At 43.2% G+C, this 19,651-nt stretch overlaps 2 protein-coding genes across 6 annotated transcripts in view; one reads left to right on the top strand and one right to left on the bottom strand.

Annotated features, from left to right (window-relative positions):
- Nucleotides 1-30: 30 nt before the first annotated feature.
- gmnn (geminin DNA replication inhibitor) lies at nucleotides 31-3,753 on the top strand. The gene is made up of 7 exons (XM_035183754.2): nucleotides 31-178; nucleotides 474-547; nucleotides 1,610-1,711; nucleotides 1,862-2,015; nucleotides 2,104-2,186; nucleotides 2,562-2,672; nucleotides 2,938-3,753. The coding sequence occupies exons 2-7, from the start codon at nucleotides 491-493 to the stop codon at nucleotides 3,106-3,108; spliced, it is 678 nt and encodes a 225-aa protein (XP_035039645.2). The 5' UTR covers nucleotides 31-178; nucleotides 474-490; the 3' UTR covers nucleotides 3,109-3,753.
- A 502-nt stretch (nucleotides 3,754-4,255) lies between these two features.
- Nucleotides 4,256-19,651, bottom strand: part of ripor2 (RHO family interacting cell polarization regulator 2) — a 62,156-nt gene continuing 46,760 nt past the window's right edge. For 4 of the 5 annotated variants that reach the window (XM_035183749.2, XM_035183750.2, XM_035183746.2 and 1 more), the window contains exons 7-23: nucleotides 15,439-15,588; nucleotides 14,249-14,312; nucleotides 13,833-13,876; nucleotides 13,457-13,582; nucleotides 12,771-12,919; nucleotides 12,129-12,258; nucleotides 11,601-11,744; nucleotides 10,517-11,260; nucleotides 9,794-9,978; nucleotides 9,097-9,259; nucleotides 8,837-8,969; nucleotides 8,560-8,721; nucleotides 8,207-8,380; nucleotides 7,394-7,596; nucleotides 7,210-7,293; nucleotides 6,998-7,088; nucleotides 4,256-6,706 (exon numbers count right to left, since the gene is read on the bottom strand). In XM_035183749.2, coding sequence (XP_035039640.2) covers nucleotides 6,606-6,706; nucleotides 6,998-7,088; nucleotides 7,210-7,293; nucleotides 7,394-7,596; nucleotides 8,207-8,380; nucleotides 8,560-8,721; nucleotides 8,837-8,969; nucleotides 9,097-9,259; nucleotides 9,794-9,978; nucleotides 10,517-11,260; nucleotides 11,601-11,744; nucleotides 12,129-12,258; nucleotides 12,771-12,919; nucleotides 13,457-13,582; nucleotides 13,833-13,876; nucleotides 14,249-14,312; nucleotides 15,439-15,588 — 2,847 coding nt within the window. In that variant the 3' untranslated portion in view covers nucleotides 4,256-6,605. The remainder of the gene's footprint in view (nucleotides 6,707-6,997; nucleotides 7,089-7,209; nucleotides 7,294-7,393; nucleotides 7,597-8,206; nucleotides 8,381-8,559; nucleotides 8,722-8,836; nucleotides 8,970-9,096; nucleotides 9,260-9,793; nucleotides 9,979-10,516; nucleotides 11,261-11,600; nucleotides 11,745-12,128; nucleotides 12,259-12,770; nucleotides 12,920-13,456; nucleotides 13,583-13,832; nucleotides 13,877-14,248; nucleotides 14,313-15,438; nucleotides 15,589-19,651) is intronic. The other variant, XM_035183752.2, reaches the window with a different exon arrangement.

Genomic DNA, 19,651 nt, shown 5'->3' with positions numbered 1-19,651 from the left:
AGATGTGACGTGTGTTGACATGTGACCGCACGAGGGTGAAAAAAAAACAACAGCCAGAAAAAAAAAACCGTCCTCGTGCTGCGTCACGTGACCGAATGGGCGTTATTTAAGCTGCTGGCGCGGGAGCCACAGACAAGAGAATCAGCTCGTACAGGAAGTGAATCGATTCGGATCGGCGGTAAGTCGGGTTAACGTGTTTATACGTTATTAAAACCGTATTTTACATTTATCAGCACGTTCTGCCCGTTTAAAGCTACCGTAGTTAGCTAACGCCGTGTTAGCGTTAGCCTAGCTTCCCTGGAACCAGTCTATTTGTAACCGTTTCTGGCTGTTCACTTATTTCGTACAAACATGGCGACTTCTTTACACGTCAACGAATTTAATACAACACACACGCACACAATATAATGATAAACGCTTTTTATTGATTCCATTGTTTGCTTTTAACGTTGTGTTTATATTGGCTTCCTCAGGTGTTTTGATAACAAACATGAGTGCGAGTGGAAAACTAAGACCCAGCCAGCAGAAGTCCAACGAGAACATAACGGTAAGTGACCAGTCGCACTTCGGTTCGAAATGCTCCCTTCAAAGTGTGCTAATGTTAGAGTTTAGGACTATAATCAACAAATTGAAGGTTATCATAGTGTGATTAATAACCAGTAGCTCTCTGTATCTGTAGGTGACACCAGCAAGTACTTGTAAATGTCCATATGATGAAATGACTGCTGAGCTAATTTAGCTGCCTGAGTTTCCTACTGGAACTTTGTCATGTCAGGTTATATTAACCTTGAAATGGAGTCATTGTTGGTGTCACCTGAGCATATCCTGCCAAGTCAAAGGACTCGGTGTGAAAATGACCCTTTGTACCACATTGACCTGCTCAGTGTCGCATGAGTGGTAATCTGAGACCATTCTCTGTGTGGCACTGAGTCACAGGATACTTGATTAGAGGGCTTTTGTATTATATATCAAGAACCATTTGGTCAATATCGATAAATGTGTCCTTTTTTTTTAAGTTTAAAGACCGTTGAGCTCCTGAATTAAGTTTATATTTAAAAGAATCTTTATGAACAGAGTGACAAATCTAAATGCATTTTAAAACGATGCATAGGCCCTAATTGATAATGAGGACACTTGGCTTCAATTTAGACAAAACTCGTAAGTATTTTAATTTCTATGTAACTGAATGTTGAATAGTTTCAGTCATTGTCTCCTCGGCTGACACTCATCAACAGATCACCCTTTACAGGCCTGAAACACTATAGCTGTGAAGGAGTGTTCAAACATTAACAAACTGATTATTGGCTACCCAGTAATGCTCCCTAAGGAGAAACTTTCCCACGGGGGTTGTTGAAAGACTTCAGGCCCTGCCCCTGTTCCCACACCTGTGGGTCTGTTTCACATGGCAGCAGTGTTGTCTAGCAGCTTCACTTATATCCTCTCCCATAGTGACAGTGTAACTGAGTAAAGAATTCGAAGTAATGTAAAACCCTAGTGAACGGAGGCTCTGAAAATGAGAACGCAGATTGTGCTTGTTTCCCATGAGACTCAGTCTTGAGTTTCGAGGTCATTTGGGGTAAGACTAATCAGTCACTGATTTTTCTTCCAGAGTTTTTTCACACCCTCCCATAAGGCAATGGGACCCACCAGACAATCCCTGCAGGTCCTTCAGCCCTCAGCTGTCAACAAAGATCTTGGGCGGTCAGCTCAGGTATTTATTGTCTTGTCACTGAAACTCATTGGATGTCTATTGTCCATGTTTTCATTGTTAGAGTTGGTATACCTTGTTCACTCGGTTGAACAAGTGATCTATAGCCACCTTCTGTTATACATTGTATAAAATTGCTTTTGTTCTCTTTAGGCAGGAAAGATCATTCCCAAAAGGAAACACTGGAGCGCAGAACAAACCCGAGGTCCAAAGAGGGTGAAGGTAGAAGTCAAATCCACACAAACAGAGGAAACTCGGTGTTTGACTGATGGCACGTCCACTGAAGCATATGAACTTATGGTCAAAGGTAGGTTTCATAATCCATACACAACGTATCACAAAATGGTTGTCATATAGAATTAGTTTATCTTGACCTTAAATCTCTGCTGTTATAGAGACTCCTCCCTCCACCTACTGGAAAGAGATAGCCGATGAGCGACGGAAGGCCTTGTACAATGTTCTACAGGAGAACGAGAAGGTGAGTTAATCACTAAGGGGCGGCTAATGTTTAGCTGTCGGTCGAGCTGTTCCCACGCTCCTGCTGGGTCGACCTCGGTTGGCTGTTGTCCAGCTGGCACTGAATGTTGAAGTAACTCTGCACCTAAACTTTAAAAATCTGTTCAACTTTAAAAGGCCTTGTACTGAAGGTGCCAATCCTGTTCAAATAAACTCAATTCCTACAAACTGATTCATAAAGGATTGAAGATTTAAAGCTGATCCCAGTACCATTTTACCAACAGCCTAATGTTTTAGTGAGAGATTACAGTGCCATAGTTTAAGATGCATTATATTTAAGCCTTATTGCCCCATGTGTCATCACGTCTAATGAGTTTCTTTTGTTTTCTTAAACCAGTTGCACAAAGACATCGAGACCAGAGATGTTCAGATAACACAACTGAAGAGTGAGAATGAAGAGCTGCAAGAGCTGGCACAACACGTCCAGTACATGGCTGATATGATCGAGGTATGCACACCGGCACTACTTGTTTGTTACCTACACTAAAACCTGTGACTTTTGTACACATTTTTAAATCCCATTTTGCTGGCCTGCTCTGAATTACAGTCTTCGTACACACAAATGGTTTTCTTGAGCTATGTTCTTTGATTATTTACACAAGATGATGTGTGCACATGTTCTGATATACAGGGGTTAACATTTAATATATGTATCAGTAAACATGGACGTCTTTGCACTTAATGTAAACTGAATGTATATCTTGTATTTTTAGAGGTTGACGGGAAAGTGCCCAGATAATCTAGAGGAACTGAAGGACATTGCTCTTGACGTGGCTGAGGAGGATGATGATGATGAAGACGACAGTGACGATGCCGACGAGAGTGAGGATGAATATTCAGATTACAGCGACGAGGAAGAAGACACGTCAGTGGAGCAGAATTAACTGACGCACCTCATGCTCTTGGACTTTGTCTTAATACATCATCCGATTTTGGCCAGAGTGACATCAATTTGAAGATGTTTGCTTTTCAGTGTAATTTATGTTCAGGCTGCATCGTTCTCGAAATGCATCATTTTAAATCGAAGGCTTTACGATTTTTAGGTTAAATTTGTACAATTCTTGGCCAAGAAGTGTTAACTTAGCCAGTATAGAACTTATTTTTTTTAATTTTTTTTTTTAAATGGAAGACATGATGACAAGTCAGTAGTAAAGCACAGGCTACAGTCTTTCAGTTAATTTAGTTTAATGTGACCGTTTCTATCTCAACAAAGGGGATCCTCACTATTCTGTAGCACACCAAATTTCTTGTGTTCCTTTGTCTCCTGGTGTGGAAGGTTTGCCCTGTTGAAGGTCAGCAACCTGTAGATGGCAAAATCACAATGAAACAGTAATGCCTGTGCTTTTCTTACTGATGTCTACTGTGAAAAGATTTATTTAAGAACAGTCATGCTACACTCACTGGTAGATGTGGCTTACTTTAAGCATGGCTTTAAGTGTTTTGGTTTACGCTGTAAAAAATTTTTGCAATGTTATGGTACAGCTGTGTACATAAAGCTTGTGTAGAATAAACACTTTTTTAAAAAAAAACTTTTTAAAAGACTCTTGTGACTTGGTGAAATGTTGAACTCCAAGTTAAGATGTGTGAGTACATGGTGCAGAGGTGATTGTGTAACCAGCAGCTCCAGTTCTGCTTTTAGTAAACAAACCTGACCAATGCACCATTATATAAATGGTTCCTACAACTACTTCTTTGGACACATTAAACATCTTCTGTACTTGGCAGTTAGAGCCCCAAAACTAATTTCCAGTGTTCCTTAAACCAGCACAATACTTTAACATTAAAAATCTTTAAAGCTAAGTGTATAAAATATTCAACTAAAGTGTCAAATTTATTTCTTGACTGAAATGTCAAACTAAACTCAACTGTTTTCCTGACTACTAAAAGGTTTGAGGAGGTGACAAAGGGTCTATAAACCTTTAGGCAACCATCCAACTGGCATACATTTACCATTCTTTGACAGTAGCATGTTTTGATATGACAGAATATAAGGAAAAGGTCCCCATAAGATTTAAGGAATCCACAATTTTGTTTCAATTATGCAAAAATAAAATTTATTGCAACTTTAGATGAGCAGAGTAAACGCTGCTGACCACAATGAAGAAGAGGATGCAACTAAATGGATGAGTACAGAAGCTACAGAGATGGATCAAGTTCAATTTTAGCAAGTGTACCAAGTTATTCTGATAATTAAACATGCACATTTTGCCAACTTGTATTTGTGGTGATTAGGAGTTGAACAGTAAAACTTTATCACTGGTCACCTGCAAGTTTGTAAAAAGAGAAAAAAAAGTAGACACTGAATGAGTAGCTGAATTAGATACTCGACCAAAATACTGTAACTGGACTTAAAACATGTTTTGTAAAAGGTTGTATAGAAAAAAAAAACAGTTTCAGCTTTTAGTAACAACTTCACACATTTACAGATTATAATACAAAAGAAAAAAAATACATTTCATAGAAATATTACCACTTGTTTTAAATCAGTATGGCTTCTGGACTGTGCAGTTAGAACCAAATGTAGTTAAATTCATATGTTATGGGTTTGTCGTATTTTTGAAAGTTGTGCTTCTAAAGTCTGAGCATTGTGGCCAAAATGCCAATGTCGTATTGAAAATACATTCTCCAAGATGAATTATGAGCGTTTCTTAAAGGACAATTTCAAAATTAATTCTTCCTTTGGTTACAGTAAGTCTAAGTCATAAAGTAACATTTCCTATATATAATGTCCCATTACGTCCGGGACCTTTTAGGGAAAAACAAATCTATAACGCTATTAGACTATTAGCAAATCTTAATCTTCTCCAAAATAATAATCCATATAATATAATTCTTTCAAAATAAACTCCAATTTAAGTTAAGCATGAGATCAGTTGCATGATAACACAGAGGCCTTTTTAAACCAACTGTCCTAGACCTGATCCAAAAGTCCAACATAAATATATACATAAAGTCACCTGCACGGTTACAGTAAAACTTCCAAAGCATATTAGAAATCCGAGGGGTAAATAATAAATAAGAGGTGAGAACAGATGTGCATTTTATCGTCTCACTGGACTCAGTAGTTCAGTTACAATGAGAAAAGCTGAACTCGGGTCAGTTGCAGAAGGACAAGACGACCCGAGACGCACCAAACACTTCATCCTGCAGCTTCTCATAGAAAAAGCTTCACTTCTCATCTCGCTTTTCGCTCACACGACGGATGAAGGTGCAGTTACCGAGAACAGAAACAACACCCACCCATCCATCCATCCCCTCCGTACAGTTACTGAGAAAGTGCGCTCTCATGCTCCGCAAACTGAATTTATTGCCCTCGAGTGGCTTCGTACCTGGTAGTAAAAAAAAAAAAAACATTTACAAAAAAGAGAGAATTCCTGCTCGACCACATCAAGGCTCAAATGGTCAAAAGGCCGACTTTTAACAAACGTCTTCTGGCGTCAGCTATGTACAGAAAAATTGCACTTGTTAGACTGCAGGTGTGAGAAAAACTCCAGGTTCACTCTCTCAGCAGTTTAGATCTGAGCTTCTTCCTTTTTTTATGTCTCCACTGATAAACACGACTTGAGGTTTTTAAATCTGCTCGACGCTCTTTCACCGCTTCACCTCACTTTCTCTCCAAAGCCACTCTCCACTCATTAACGGTCCTCGCCGCCACAAAACACACGAGAATCCCTGAAACTCAAAATGGAACGTACTAGAAAACAGAACCTAAAAATACACTTTGAATTACAACCATATATATATTACACCGGCTGTGTAAAATATGCCATATTTACATGCATTACAACAGTGCAAATCGTCCGAAAGCGCCGAAAAACATCTGTGATGCAAAAGCCACCAACTTAAACGTGTGATAAACAGTGATTATACAAAGGTCATAGTTAGAATATTGCTTGACACGACTGATGCTGCAACAGCCAAGACGAGAGTTAATCAGTGGGTGAGTGATACGTGTGTTGTGCGCGTTGGCGTGTGGTTTGTGTGAGGATGCACTGCTTCCAGTTTCCACAGCGTTCAGTGGCTTCGTGTCCCGTCAAAGCTGTGCTCAAGAGAAACCTCAACGTGACCAGTGTTCCTGGCTCAGAACGCAGGGGGGGAGGAAGGGGGTGAGTGAGGGGGTGTGCGGGAGTAAAGGTGGCGGAACAACGTTTGTGTGTGTGTGCAGGAGGGGTATAGGTTGTGTGTCTTGGTGGTTAAGACTGTTTGTTTGGTGTTAGTTCCTTGTAAGAGGCAGTATCAGTAAGAACAGTGATCGAATGCGGCGGGTTGGAGATCAATAAACTGATCAGTAAATGAACAGCCCTGTGAGGTGCAGCGTGGCGTGGAGCTGAGGGGGGCAGTGGTATCCTCAGATCTCTCGTCTTCTCCGTGGAGCTGTGGCTCAGAAGGCCGTGGTGACAGCGTTTCCTCGCCGTGTGCCCAGTCGGATCATTTCCCCCGGCATGGTGTCCAGCTGCTCGTATGCCAGCCGCCCCTCCTCACCTTGAACAAACACAATGTTGTCTATCAATAGTGTACAAAACACACACTACATCTCAGACTACAGTTATATTCTTGTGTTGTTTAATTAGGACTAAATATTTAATCTTTCGGTCACAATCATCATCTTTTACAATTTCAATCTCAAGGAAGCAGAAGTCACAAAATTTTGTGCACAAGAATTTGTCTTGGTACAACATTGTACAAGCTATATTTCCGAAATAACACAGATTTCTAAAACCATACCAACAGACAAAACAGAACATTTTGTCTTCCATAACTTTTTTAACTTACCAAATGTGAGTAGTGTTTCTATGGCGACGTGGCGAAGCTCCTCATCAGCTGAATCGCACAGTGCTACCACCGCCCTGATGCTCTCGACAGCCTGCAGGCAAAACGACAAGCTCTCTGAAGTTGGTACTCATCAAATACATACATCACATGAGGGTCTAGATAAACACCAGTATCCTCGCCATTGTCACTGGGAACAACAAGAGGCCACTGACCTGCAGGCGGCTGAGAGCTGAACAAGCCGCCCTCTGGCTCGGACCTCCGGCCTCTGACAGTGCCTGAGTGTAGCACTCCACAGCCTGTAAACACACACATATTCAGACCTGACATGCAGCATCGGTCATGACTCAGTGAACAGTGAGAACGGTGCACTTGCGGCCTCTCTTTAGCACCACTCACCCTGCTCCTGAAGTGGCCGTGTGACGCTCCTGAGGAGAGGTAGTCAGCTGCAACCTCGTTGACCTGAGCGTCGTCTGCGGTGAGCAGGGAGGCCAGGGCCCTCAGGGTGCTGTTTTTAGGCCACAGGGTCGACACCGGCACCACCTCCAGCTCCGCTAGACACCGAGAATAGTCCCCACTGCAGAGGGCCTCTGCAAACAACTCTGAGTGGGAGAGACACACATGTTAGAGACTATAAACGTGACTTGTAGAGCAACAAGCAGAGATGAGTCAGAAGCTGGTTTCTAATAATCATTATTAAGGTAACAAGGAATTTACGTGTGTTAATTTTAGCTATAAAAGAAGGGTGAGATCTTTTTTAGTTGTGGAATAGACGCATTTAATCAGCAGATCATTTGCACACAACCCATTTTCTGTTTATCTCGTCTAAGTGGAAGCATCTTCTGAGCTGTCACAATTTCAGAAAAGCTTGTGGTGATGATAAAGTTAATTTTGGAGCATGTACATTGACATGATGATATACATTTGAGAAAAACTTTGTGCTCTTTTGTAAGAAAATATAAATTCTTTGATGAAATCAGACGAGGAGCTGTATCTGCATGTATTATACAACGTCCTTTCAAATTCAGATTTATTTTACTGTCTAATAATTACTGTAATGCTTCGAAAAGCAACACGGAACCTCAACACTTCCTCAAACACGGTGTATCTTTTAGAAACATCAACATTTTTGTTAGAAGCTGCATATTCTTACTTAAATCATGTCTATTTCTATTCAGGTGAATAGTTACAGGTAGAGAAACTTTGGCTCACCTTCTCTGGCCAGGTGCAGCAGGTGCGTCTCCATGTCCTGAACCTCGTGTTGTGAGATGTAGCTGTGGAACTGAAACACGGTCAGGACGTCCTGGGACAGAGCAGAGGCGGGAGGGTCGTGTGACGTCACCAGGTCGCTCCTGTCAACCATCTCACCCACTACGACACCAATCACTGCAGAGGAGAAGAAAAGAAAATCAGAGTGTTTCATCTTTTATCTATTCTTAGCGACTGCAGTGATCTCATTTTCCCCCAGGAGTATATCTAAAATGGTTACTGACTCACTAACAACAGTTGGTATTGTAAGTAAAACCTGTGGTCTGACTGTAGAAAGGAAATAAGGATGCGCCGACCTGTGTCAGCGCTGTGTGGGTGCCTCTCCTGCAGCGCTGCCGTGTAGCGCTGGTTCATGTGTTTGAACACTCGGTCCAGTGTGGTGTGGAAAAGTCCCGCAGACCCGCTGCACTCCGACCACAGAGTCATCAGCTCGGGGCGCTCGGCGAGGCCCGGGAGGACTGAGAGAGGACGACGGAACACAAGGTCAGAGGCTGCAAACGCTGTGTGTGGTTTTATTTTTTACAACTCGAGTCTTCCAGTGAACCAGACGGGTTGTCACTGGTTGTCACGTACCATCAGCAGCAGATGTGATGGCTCCCAGTCTGTCCACACTGAGCTCTGCTAGTTCTTCTAACAGCTGAGTCTGTGCGGACAGTTTGATGAGCAGACTGCGACGCTGCCACACACCCGCCCCGTTTGTCAACAACTGTGGATAAATGAAAAATCAAAAGGGCACGGTGAACAAATGTGTGGTTTTACAGTGCGTATGGTTTATATGTTGCCAAAATGAAACATTTGAAAGATTTGATGCCAGGAGTGGGAAGCAGCTCTACCTGTATGAGGTGGTTACAGTACTGCAGGTGGATGACGATGGCCACGTCCAGGTTCTCGTTTCCTGTTGTCAGAGGCAGGGGGCTTCCCGCCACGCTGTTTCCGACCCCGGTGTCTTCTGTCAGGGCCTCGCTCAGGTGTCCTCTGGCTTCTGGATGCTGGCCCCTGAGAGGTAGATACACAGAGTCACCACCGAGGGGCAGCAGCACAGAACTAGGTGACATAAGTGACATAATGAAAAGGTCACAATAGAAACACTATTTACAGGTTATTTAGATTAACCAGTCTTTATTGACGTCTTTATGAAATGATATTACAAAATAAAAAAGTTTACATTGCCTGATTGGGGAATACACAGTGTGGACACAGGGTGTGCGTCGCTCCTCCAATGCTTTTCATTTTAAATCATTTTTCAATAACGTATGGCAATGATTTAAGAGTCTGTCTCATCAAACGCTAAAATACAAGAACATTATATTTCTGTTTTAGAGAAGAGCTGTATTTCTGTTTTGTAAGAACAAAAACCTTCAGATGTTTGTGCTATTTTTAACACATTACTTAAAAAAATCATGGTGTTTACGAGCAGTGCATTTGTTGACCGGAAACCAAGCATCAAAAGCTCAGATGTCCCACTTCAGCTCTCACATTGATTTTGTGATTATGTGATATCGTTTGTGTCTCTCTATGTCTCCCACTCACCCGATCCTCTCTCCATCGGCATCAAACAGCGGCGACCTCTGCGGGGGGAGGCTGAGGACGGCGTTATCGTCTCCCGTATCCTCGTCATCGAAGTCCGACGTGTTGAGGAAGTCGAAGCTCTCCAGGGCGCTCTCCACCGTCAGACTGAGGCTGGACGACCTGCTCCTGTGGCCCGGGAGACGACACTGCAGAGGGAATAGAGTTAATGATCATTTACTCTTTTGAGTCCATCACATAAACTGCAGATTGTTTCAGTTTTAGATTCTATAGGTTGATTTCATGCCGTTTGAATCAGAGCTAAACTCACAGAGAGAACTTTTTAGACAATCTTTCATTGTATGGAGAAATTTAGTACTGGGATTCAACCAGGAAAACATGGCACTCAAACAGGTAGTTCTCACTTTCTAATGTAAATTCATGATGATCAGTGTTTTTACTTCACTTATTCAAAATGTATGATCAGTTATTAGTAATTTTAAGGTATTCTCGATTACATAGTGGATATTTCTTTAATTTGCACTACATACAGAACTGGTTTGTACAAGCTGTTATATCTTAAAAAAAATCTTTCTTTTATCATGTCAGCATTTCTCTACATCATTGATGTAATATTGGAAAGTAGGATAGGTAAGAAGCATAAAATGTAACTAGTTATCGTTGTTGTTCATCTTCTGTAGGGTGTAAATGTAAAAAGCATTAAGGACATATCAATGGTTCAGTCACCTTGAGCAGGTCCTCCAGACGCATCACTTCCTGTTCCAGGTCCTGCAGCTCTCGGCAGCGGTGGGTCAGTGACTCCAGCCTCATCAGCAGGCTGTGGATGGCCTCCTCCAGGCTGCTCTCCAGGAACGCCCTGCTCCCCTCTCCAGCCCAGCTCAGGCTTCCCCCACCCTCGGCCGAGCTCCCGTTGGGGGGCACGATTTCAGAAGACGTCAGCCTCTTCACAAGCTGCCTGGTCAGGCTGCCCGCCTCCTCCGTGTCCAGTTCCACGGGTTTCAGTTCATCAGCGTGATCCAGGAAAACATCCTCTGGAGCCACCGTAGACAGGTGGCTGTCAGAACACAGGGACTGGGCAGCAGAACCACGGTTGGAGCCAGAGTTTCGCTGGGACTCGGTGCGTTCCCACTCTGAGTCCTCTGTCGCCTCAGCTTCATCACTGGCGAGGCTGCCGCTGGTGCCCCTGCTTCCTCTACTACCTGTATCACCATCTTCTTCATACTCCTCCTCCTCTTCCTCCACCAAATGCTCCTCTGCGATGGAGTCCTCTCTTGTCGGGAGGATTTGTGTGGGCGATGGTTCAGTTTCTGGAGGAGTGACGGTGATCTCCGGGTTGGACTGGCTGTGGGAGCTCGGGGCGGGGCTGGGGCTGGCCGTGGAACCAGAGGTGTCGGAGAAGGTAAAGGAGAGACGCTTGCATTCTGCCATGCCACAGCCGCCGTTCTCAAAGACATCATCTGGTAGAGTGGACTGAAAGAGGAGACAGGAGTGTAAATATGTGGAAGATAAAGACATGAAATGAGTGAAGTGGAAAAAGATTCTTTAACTTTTCTCTATTTTCATTCCCCGATCTGTGCAAACAAGATAGAATCGCAGGGAATCTTAGCAGAGAAGCACAACAAGAACACAGACAGTTGAATGCATGTCATGCAAGATAACATGCAAACAGCCCCGCATGGTGTCCCCACAAACAGGGACTGGTCTGTCCCAAGTGTGTGCACACCAGCAGGGGAGTTCATTCCTATCATGTCAACGAGTCAGGGGGCACACGAGTCAGGTTAGGGGGCTCAAGGGGCCACAGCACACTCACATAGACCTCCAGACTGGATTTGGGCCTTGGCCGAAGCGAGGCCAGGTCACCAAACGAGCGACTGCGCCTGAGCTTCTCTAGCAGGGTGTCTCGGAGCATGTGCAGGAAGGAGAAGCGCTGGCGCTCCACGGGATGTGGCCGCCACTTCTTTGCACAACACACGCAGGCAAGCGGGACGAGGTGTCGGGTGTTTGAGCGAGGGCAGGTGAGTGGGATACAGGAGGGATGAATGGGGGATAGCAGGGAAATGGGTGAGGGTTAGTCAGGAGAAGGGCTAAGCATCGTTTAAATTAGTGCATCAACAGGAAAAACTGAGCCACAATCACAATGTCCTAAAACCTCGGAGCAGGCAGTACTCAGATTTGTATGTGAGAATCTCACAATGTTGGAAAAACTAAAACAAACATCGTCCACAATCACAACAGTGATGCCAAAGGAGGTGTGTGTGTGTGTGTGTGTGTGTGTGTGTGTGTGTGTGTGTGTGTGTGTGTGTGTGTGTGTGTGTGTGTGTGTGTGTGTTGGACTCACAAAGAAGGAGGTGTCCTGGAAGGTGGGTGTCTCTGGCGTCCCCTGGCTGTAGATGGACACTCGTCTCTGCAGAGCTGTGGCTTTGCTGACGTTGCTGGACGACAGAGTCAGGTCCTCGACATCGAAGGGGCTGGAACAGGAGGGGGGGAACGGGAACAAGGCACTTAGTGTGATTGCATTATGATTCACCAACGAATAAGTGATGTCATTCATTTAGTGTTGTCACAGGGTAGGATTTGTTATTGTAGTCCCCGTGGTGACGCTAACATGTTTCTCCACTAGATGGCAGGAAACTACAAGTCATGTCAACACTCAATTAACTGCTACGCTACCAAAAGCTTTGACTTCGGGTTCTTTAGCAAACATGGACAACTGCGTAACAGACTGTTAGTTACAGACTCATTTAATTTCTGACGCCAGCAGGAGTGTTCAAACGCTCTTTAAATATACGTGAGCGACACTTTGTATTTATTTTTAGCACAATCTATTTACCCTTTACTCTATTTCTTCTCTGCTGAAAAATGCACCAGTTTTCCTTCATGGATTAACAAGTAACCATATATATGAAATGACAATTTAAAAAACAATCAACAGTGTTTTAAAACTGATGGCTGGCATTAAAAATCAGTAGAGTCTACTTACTACCACATGACCTCCAGGTTGAGTTTAATGGTGCCCAGGTCGTTGACGTCCACAGCCACCACCTGAGGCATGGCGGTGAACAGCTCCTTAGTCTCGCAGATCACACTGCCCACCAGCATGTGAGTGGCCAGGCCCTTCAGCTCCGTCACCTGATTGGACCACAAACCAAGTTCATCATCAAGTGAAAGTGCCTGGAAAACAATCTACCAAGCTCTTCTCACAAGGCCCAAGGCAGGCGATCGTAGAGGAATTGTTGTTTTGTGTATTGTCTTATATATCCTGTGCTTTCATCCTCCACTGCAGATAAGAAATGAGAAAGAGACGTGCATCTGCAGCAAATTGGTTTGGGATGAGGTTGCAGTGAAATCAAGAACAAATCTGTGCTGGGAACCATCATGAGTCAATCGCCTGAAGGATGCACACATAAAGAGAAAGACCGAAATCTGAGACATGAGTCAGTCCTTACGGCCGCAAATAATAAAGATAATAATCATATGTGAGAAAACTGATAACAGGGACTGAGGTGATCAATCAATTATCAGAAAAGTTGATGGATTTTCTGCAACGTAAATTATGGATTAATGAATAAAGTGTTTCAGCTCTATTGTGTAAAGAAAATAGCACATGTTGCATTAAAAAAAAATTATATTTCTTTTTTCTTATATTTATCTATCTGTATTCTGTACCTTGATGTTGATGAGGTCAGTGATAAGCGGCATGAAAACCATTTCATCTCCATCCCAGCTCTGTCTGGAGTTCACCTCAATCCTCCCCTTCAGCTTCCACCTCTGGCGACCGTAACGCATGAAGATCTAAAGGAAGGGAAGAGCAAAACTTTCATTGTCACCATAGCAAGAATGTCAAGCACCATTGCCCCATAAGATTACATTGTAGCCACTGCCACTATGGAAGAGACCCACTGGACCTGTTCCAAAGGTTTGGGTTAAGTAGTATTCATTTAGCCACATTTATAAGCCTAGGCCCCAGGTTTTGAAAATGCAGGAATTTCCCTTGAGGTTGTCATTAACATCACTGTGTGACATGTATAAAAGAACAACTTGCCTCATACTGGTCTCCAGGACAGAGTCTTGCAAAGCCAGCCAATCCTGTCAGGATGAGGAAGTAGATTTAAAAAGACGTTTGGACATGACAGGAGAAGACAACTGAGCCTCTTCAGTTTTTGTGTCACTTTAATGTTACGCTGGGTGATTGACAATAACACATGGCTTTTGATGGAGACACTTTCTGTTTTTTCCCTTCCCAGGATAAGCACTTCAGCACTTGTTCAGTGATGATCTTAAAAACAGAACATGCTCCATACGTAGGTAGTGTAGTGAATATAGTTCACTGTCAGCTCATCACCAAAACATTCTTGTGAATATAGTTTAATTAATGCTTCCTTTTCTCGAAATTATCATCATCTGTGAATACGCAAACTTAGCTGCAAGACTTTTGTTTTTGAAGACTTCTTATCTCACCTTTCATTTTGATATGAAACTCCCCGAGCAGGTTCTCCAGCTCACTCTCAAACGTGCTCATGTTCTGGAGAAGACAGACGGATAAGAGAGATTACATAAACAGCCATTTGTGACGAGGACAACAATAGTAATCAAGGTATCTCCAGGGACTTTGACAAATCCAGTCAACACGTCAGCGGAGGCAGGACGGCTGCTCTAAGCCCCGAGGACAGATGACGACGTGTGTGTGTGTGTTTTTGGTACTTACAGGCCATTCTGCAAATATGTGACTTTACATATTATTGTTTACAGATCAGTGTAAGCAGTAATCTGTGTCATTTAGTATAGTTTAAGTATATTGTGGGTTTTGTCAGCTGTTAGAAACTGTATATGAATGTATCTGTTACAATCTGACCTTAAAATATATATTTTCACTTCATTAGACTGTTAATTGCAGTAATATTGAGACCATATAAGTAGTGCTGGTGCTAAAAGTGCGACACCTAGTGGTCAGAGTTTAAAATAAGCAAATACAAATGAATATTCAATACTACAAATATTTGAATATTGCAAATTACATATCAGTATAAGTGAAACCATGATATTTTATACCAAGCATATCTCTACAGTTACTACACTATACAATAAACTATACAAAACAATGACTATAGAAATCAACATATTGTCTCTGTATAAATGGAAATAGATTTTGGAAAAACTGCATGATGATGTTTTTTATGATCAATGACAGGGCACAGATGAGGCTGGGGTTTTAAAGGCATCGATAAATTCACATCTGTCTTCTCCAATATTTCAGTGGATCCTCACTCCGTCTAAGTGTTGCAAAACTTAAACTTTCTTTTCCCTGGTGGATCCATCACAAATATAACCAAGACACTCACAGGCAAAATGTCGGTAATCAGTAAGTGTCATCGAAAAAACTATGAAAATGCATCACTTCTCTCGGAGGTCTGAAATATACAGTTAAATGTCAGTTTGTTGGTACAGACAGAAAACAATGTCACCCGTTATATCATAGGTTTAAAACGATACGTGTGTCAAAGGTCAGATAAATTCCACACACTTCCAAGCCTCCACCTCTCGCATGAAATCCCCACATATATAAGTAAACAAGCACGATGACTTGACTCATCGTGACTATTTCCCCTGCAGATCCTCACTGGTATTCCCCACACACTGCATGCCAGTACCTCGGTGTATTCCTTGTAGCGGCGGTTGACCTCAGCGATGCTCTCCTTGGTGCCTTTAGTGGAGGGAGAGGAGGAGAAGGCCTGCTTCATCCGGCTGGCACCGTCCCTCAGACGGCTCTGGATGCAGAACGCCTCGTACAGCTCGTCCACCTGAGAGCACACACACAAGAGTCCCAATGTGCACAAGGATGAGGATGCATTCTTAAATGTGCACACTTTCTTGTTCATTAGTACACACACAAACACGCAGAGGAGAGAGAGAGAGAGAGAGAGAGAGAGAGAGAGAGAGAGAGAGAGAGAGAAAACTTGTGCACTAATGAAAGGAAACAGATCTTTGAAGTTTCCATACATCAAAACATCCCTGGGCAGAAAGCAAACTCCCCAAAAACTTCCAACCGCCGCCTAAATTATTCTGGATGTGTTCACATCTCGCTGGGATTCGTTCAAGGACGCCCAGCGCGGCTTTAGGCTCGTGTAGCGTTCACTAACTCAGCGCTGATGTTACTTTTATTCACGGCTCCCGAACGAGACCAAAAATAGGCCCCGATGAAAATGAAGCTGATGAAATGTTCGAGAGGACGAGGCTCCAGTGTGACTGTGTGCATGTAGCAGAAAGGAGAGAAAAAGAAAACGGCAAGGAACAACGTGATAGACAGAGAGAAGAAAGTAATGGAGCATAAATGACAGGTATAGGAAAAAAGATAAACCTGATAAACTGAAGTGAAAGTGTCCTGAGCAGATACATCTGTTATCTGAGTGTTTAACTGCAGCCTCCACCGGCAGCCGCATGTACCCCCCCCAGTGAGACACTCCCAACGCGGAGGAATAACAGACGGACGGCGTTTAGTGTTCGTTTGGAGACGTCTGTCGGACTTCAGTCTGATCTGACCCAAACCCAGAGGGAGACGCAGCGACTAAACATCCTGCTTTCTCACTGAGGGCTGAAGCTTTGGAGAGAAATCATCAAGAGCGGATGATGATGTTGTAACCAGTAACAGTGCTGTTGAGTGCATTGGAAAGAAAATCTGATACGAATGATACGAACGGCCTAAAATGATGTAAATGTAAATCATCTTTGAGAAACAGTTATTTGACGTGTTGTTTGACTGCTGTGTTCTGCCAATGTCCCATCTACTAACACGGAGGAGGCAGGGTGCTGCAGTCAGCCACCAGGGGGCGATTAAGATTCTTTGGTTTCACTTTTTGAGCACCGTCATGTCATCCTATAGTAAGTTTTATATGTTTTTTTCACACCAAGTGTCAAAACAAACATTGTACAAAAACAGGAAATTATCAAACAGAACTTTAAATCTTTAAATCTATCAACGCAAAGTTACTCTCCTTCACGGAGGCAAGCAAGACTTGAGGAAACCTAAATACTGCTGAGTCACTCCAACTGGAAAAAAAACTGCAACCCATCAGCAGTACACTTTTTCTGGCTTCCTGAATTCACATATGATGGAAGTGGCAGCCGGGCAAAAAACAAAGCACCTCAGCTGAGCCTCATCAAAGGGAAATATTGCAGCCTGCCTGACGAGAGCGCTGAAATATTGATGCCTCACGCTCTTTACGGCGCTCATTAGGGAGAAGCGGGAGAAAGTGGGCTCCTGCCGTCCTAACAGCTTCTCTGAGTGTTTGTTTGTGTGTCTGAATCGAACACAGCCAGGATGTCTGGGAGAGTGAGTGTGTGTGTGACCATGTTTGTATGTGGAGAGCATGTTTTTGCTGTGGTGGGTGGTCACATGATGGTTTACTGTAAAAAGTGAAAGTGGTTTGCAGCGCACATCCTGTTTTTGTCCAGGAGGATGTAGCACCACCCGGGCTCATCCCAACAACTCCAACCAAGCAGCACCCTCCCGCACCCTCCACCCCGACAGGGACCCTGCCCTGTCTGCCTGTCTCTGGTATGTGGTGTATGTGGCTGCAGCAGCTGAGCTGAGGCAGCTCAAAAGCACTCTCTCCAACCACAACTGTTCTCCTCAGCTCTCTGACTGGTACAGAGCTGGTTTAGGAGCCGACATCTGAAAGCTTTAAAACACTAGAAAACAAAGGAAAACATGAGCAGTGGTGGTTGGTGATGAAATTAAAAGAAACACACATTTGTCCAAGTGAACTTTTGTGCACTAATTAATTCGAGAAATACACGTTATTCATTTGGAGAAAAGCTGCCCCTCTGTAACTGGTCCTTCACACACTGATGATTAGCGGCCGTTCTTCTCAGGCGATCTGTAATCGCATCATTATCAGCTGATTAAGCTTCATTTTTGTCCCCAATTACAATGGCCTCTCGCTGCCTTCAAGGAAACGTCCTTTTGAAGGTCAGCCAAGCTCCACTCCAGAGGACGGCCATCGGCATATTGCGTCGCCTCGGGCGCATTTCACCCCAGAAACAGGGGGAACGCAGCCAAAACACAAACAAAGGAAAAAGAGAAACCTGGACACAGGCAGATGGAGGAAATATGTATAGAAAAAAAAACTGTACACCTAATTAACAGAGGAGAGACGGGGAAAGGCAAGAAGCAGCAATAAATTGGGGCCGATGGTACAGTCAACATAATACACTCCTCTGGAGAGCCTAACGTATACCACTTCTAACTTATCTCTCAACTTAACCATGAGGTCGATGAGGTCTACTGGTCCGGACAAGGTGAGTGTCTATGCTGGAAACGGTCCAAATCAAGTACAAAAACAAGTATACACACACACACACCGACCTTTGTCTTGTCGTCTTCTATAAGTTTTTGAATCTGTGAAAAACTTCGGATTGATCCAACTAATCAAACAATAACAGAGGTTAAAATAATAGAGGTCTTCGATTGGTCCGAAAATCAATAAGCATAATTTAAAGAAAATGCCTGGATACAGCCTCTTCTGTGCCAATCCTTATTGGTTTTCTTAGTCAATAGACAAATAATTGTTAGTTGCAGCAAAGCTTAAATCTAAGTACACGTTTCTATTTCTATCCACAACCTTATCAACATACAGTAATAATAGATTTCTGTTGTGCTTGTTTAATGACCTACTTCATTACAAACTCCATCCTGGTTACTCAAACACATCTGACGCCTCTTTAAGCAGATGTGAACAGATATTAAATGTAAATATATTCTAAATTAGGTCGTCTTTTGGGCTCAGATGGAGTCCCTGTATTAATTATCCCTCCGTGGGATGACAAAACGTGCAAGACTCACACACCCAGACAGGGATTACGGCAGAGTCTTTATTTGGGAATCAATTATGCCCAGAATGAGGATTAATTCAATTTTCACATTTATCATGAGGAGTAAAAAATATATAGTTTAGCTCCATGTTTTTTTAAGTGCACCCTAAGCCTTTTAAAAATACTAAATAATAATATTTAGTGCTTTGACAGTCTGGTGGTTTTTTATTAAGAATTACTGGGAGTTTTAAAGGATTGTCTCTGTATCAACTGTACATCTGGATTTAAACTGTGGGATTTTTAATATGAGCAGAAAATCTTTAGGATTTGGCAGGAATCCTCTTAAGATATGGCCATTATATCACACACACACACACACACACACACACACACACACACACACACACACACACACACACACACACACACACACACACACACACACACACACACACACACACACACACACACACACACACACACACACACACACACACACAGAGAGATCCCTAGAGAGGGGCTTGTGTGTTTGATGCTGTTTGATGTGGCCCGCCTGTTTTAATCTGCTTATAATCACTCACCCCCTGGCAGAAAGTGTGTGTGTGTGTGTGTGTGTGTGTGTGTGTGTGTGTGTGTGTGTGTGTGTGTGTGTGTGTGTGTGGCAAGATTAACATTCTAGGGAAGAGAGGAAAGCAAAAAAACCCTGTAATAAAAAAATAATCACATGTGATGTATTCACACTCATTTCATGGTTAACACAGACACACACACACACAACTTCTCTTTCGGGTGAAGAGGATGTCTGGCAGCCTCTCTTCTCACTTTCCATTTCTTTGTCGCTTGTCTCTGTAATGACGCCCTGCTGATACTGGTAGCCAGACACACACACACACAGAGATACAAAAACACACAAACACACACAGCAGTGCCTATCCCGTGCAGGACATCATAGGTATCATCATAGACATCATGATATGGCGCCACCTGCTTCCACCATGTGTGCCAATTATGGCTCGGACATCTGCAGGCGGCTAGCAGCACAAACAGGAACAA

This window comes from Hippoglossus stenolepis, chromosome 17, assembly GCF_022539355.2.
Source record: "Hippoglossus stenolepis isolate QCI-W04-F060 chromosome 17, HSTE1.2, whole genome shotgun sequence".
NCBI classification, from domain to species: Eukaryota; Metazoa; Chordata; class Actinopteri; order Pleuronectiformes; family Pleuronectidae; genus Hippoglossus; species Hippoglossus stenolepis.
The sequence above is the reverse complement of the archived record's forward strand: the minus strand, read 5'-3'. Positions and strand labels throughout refer to the sequence as shown.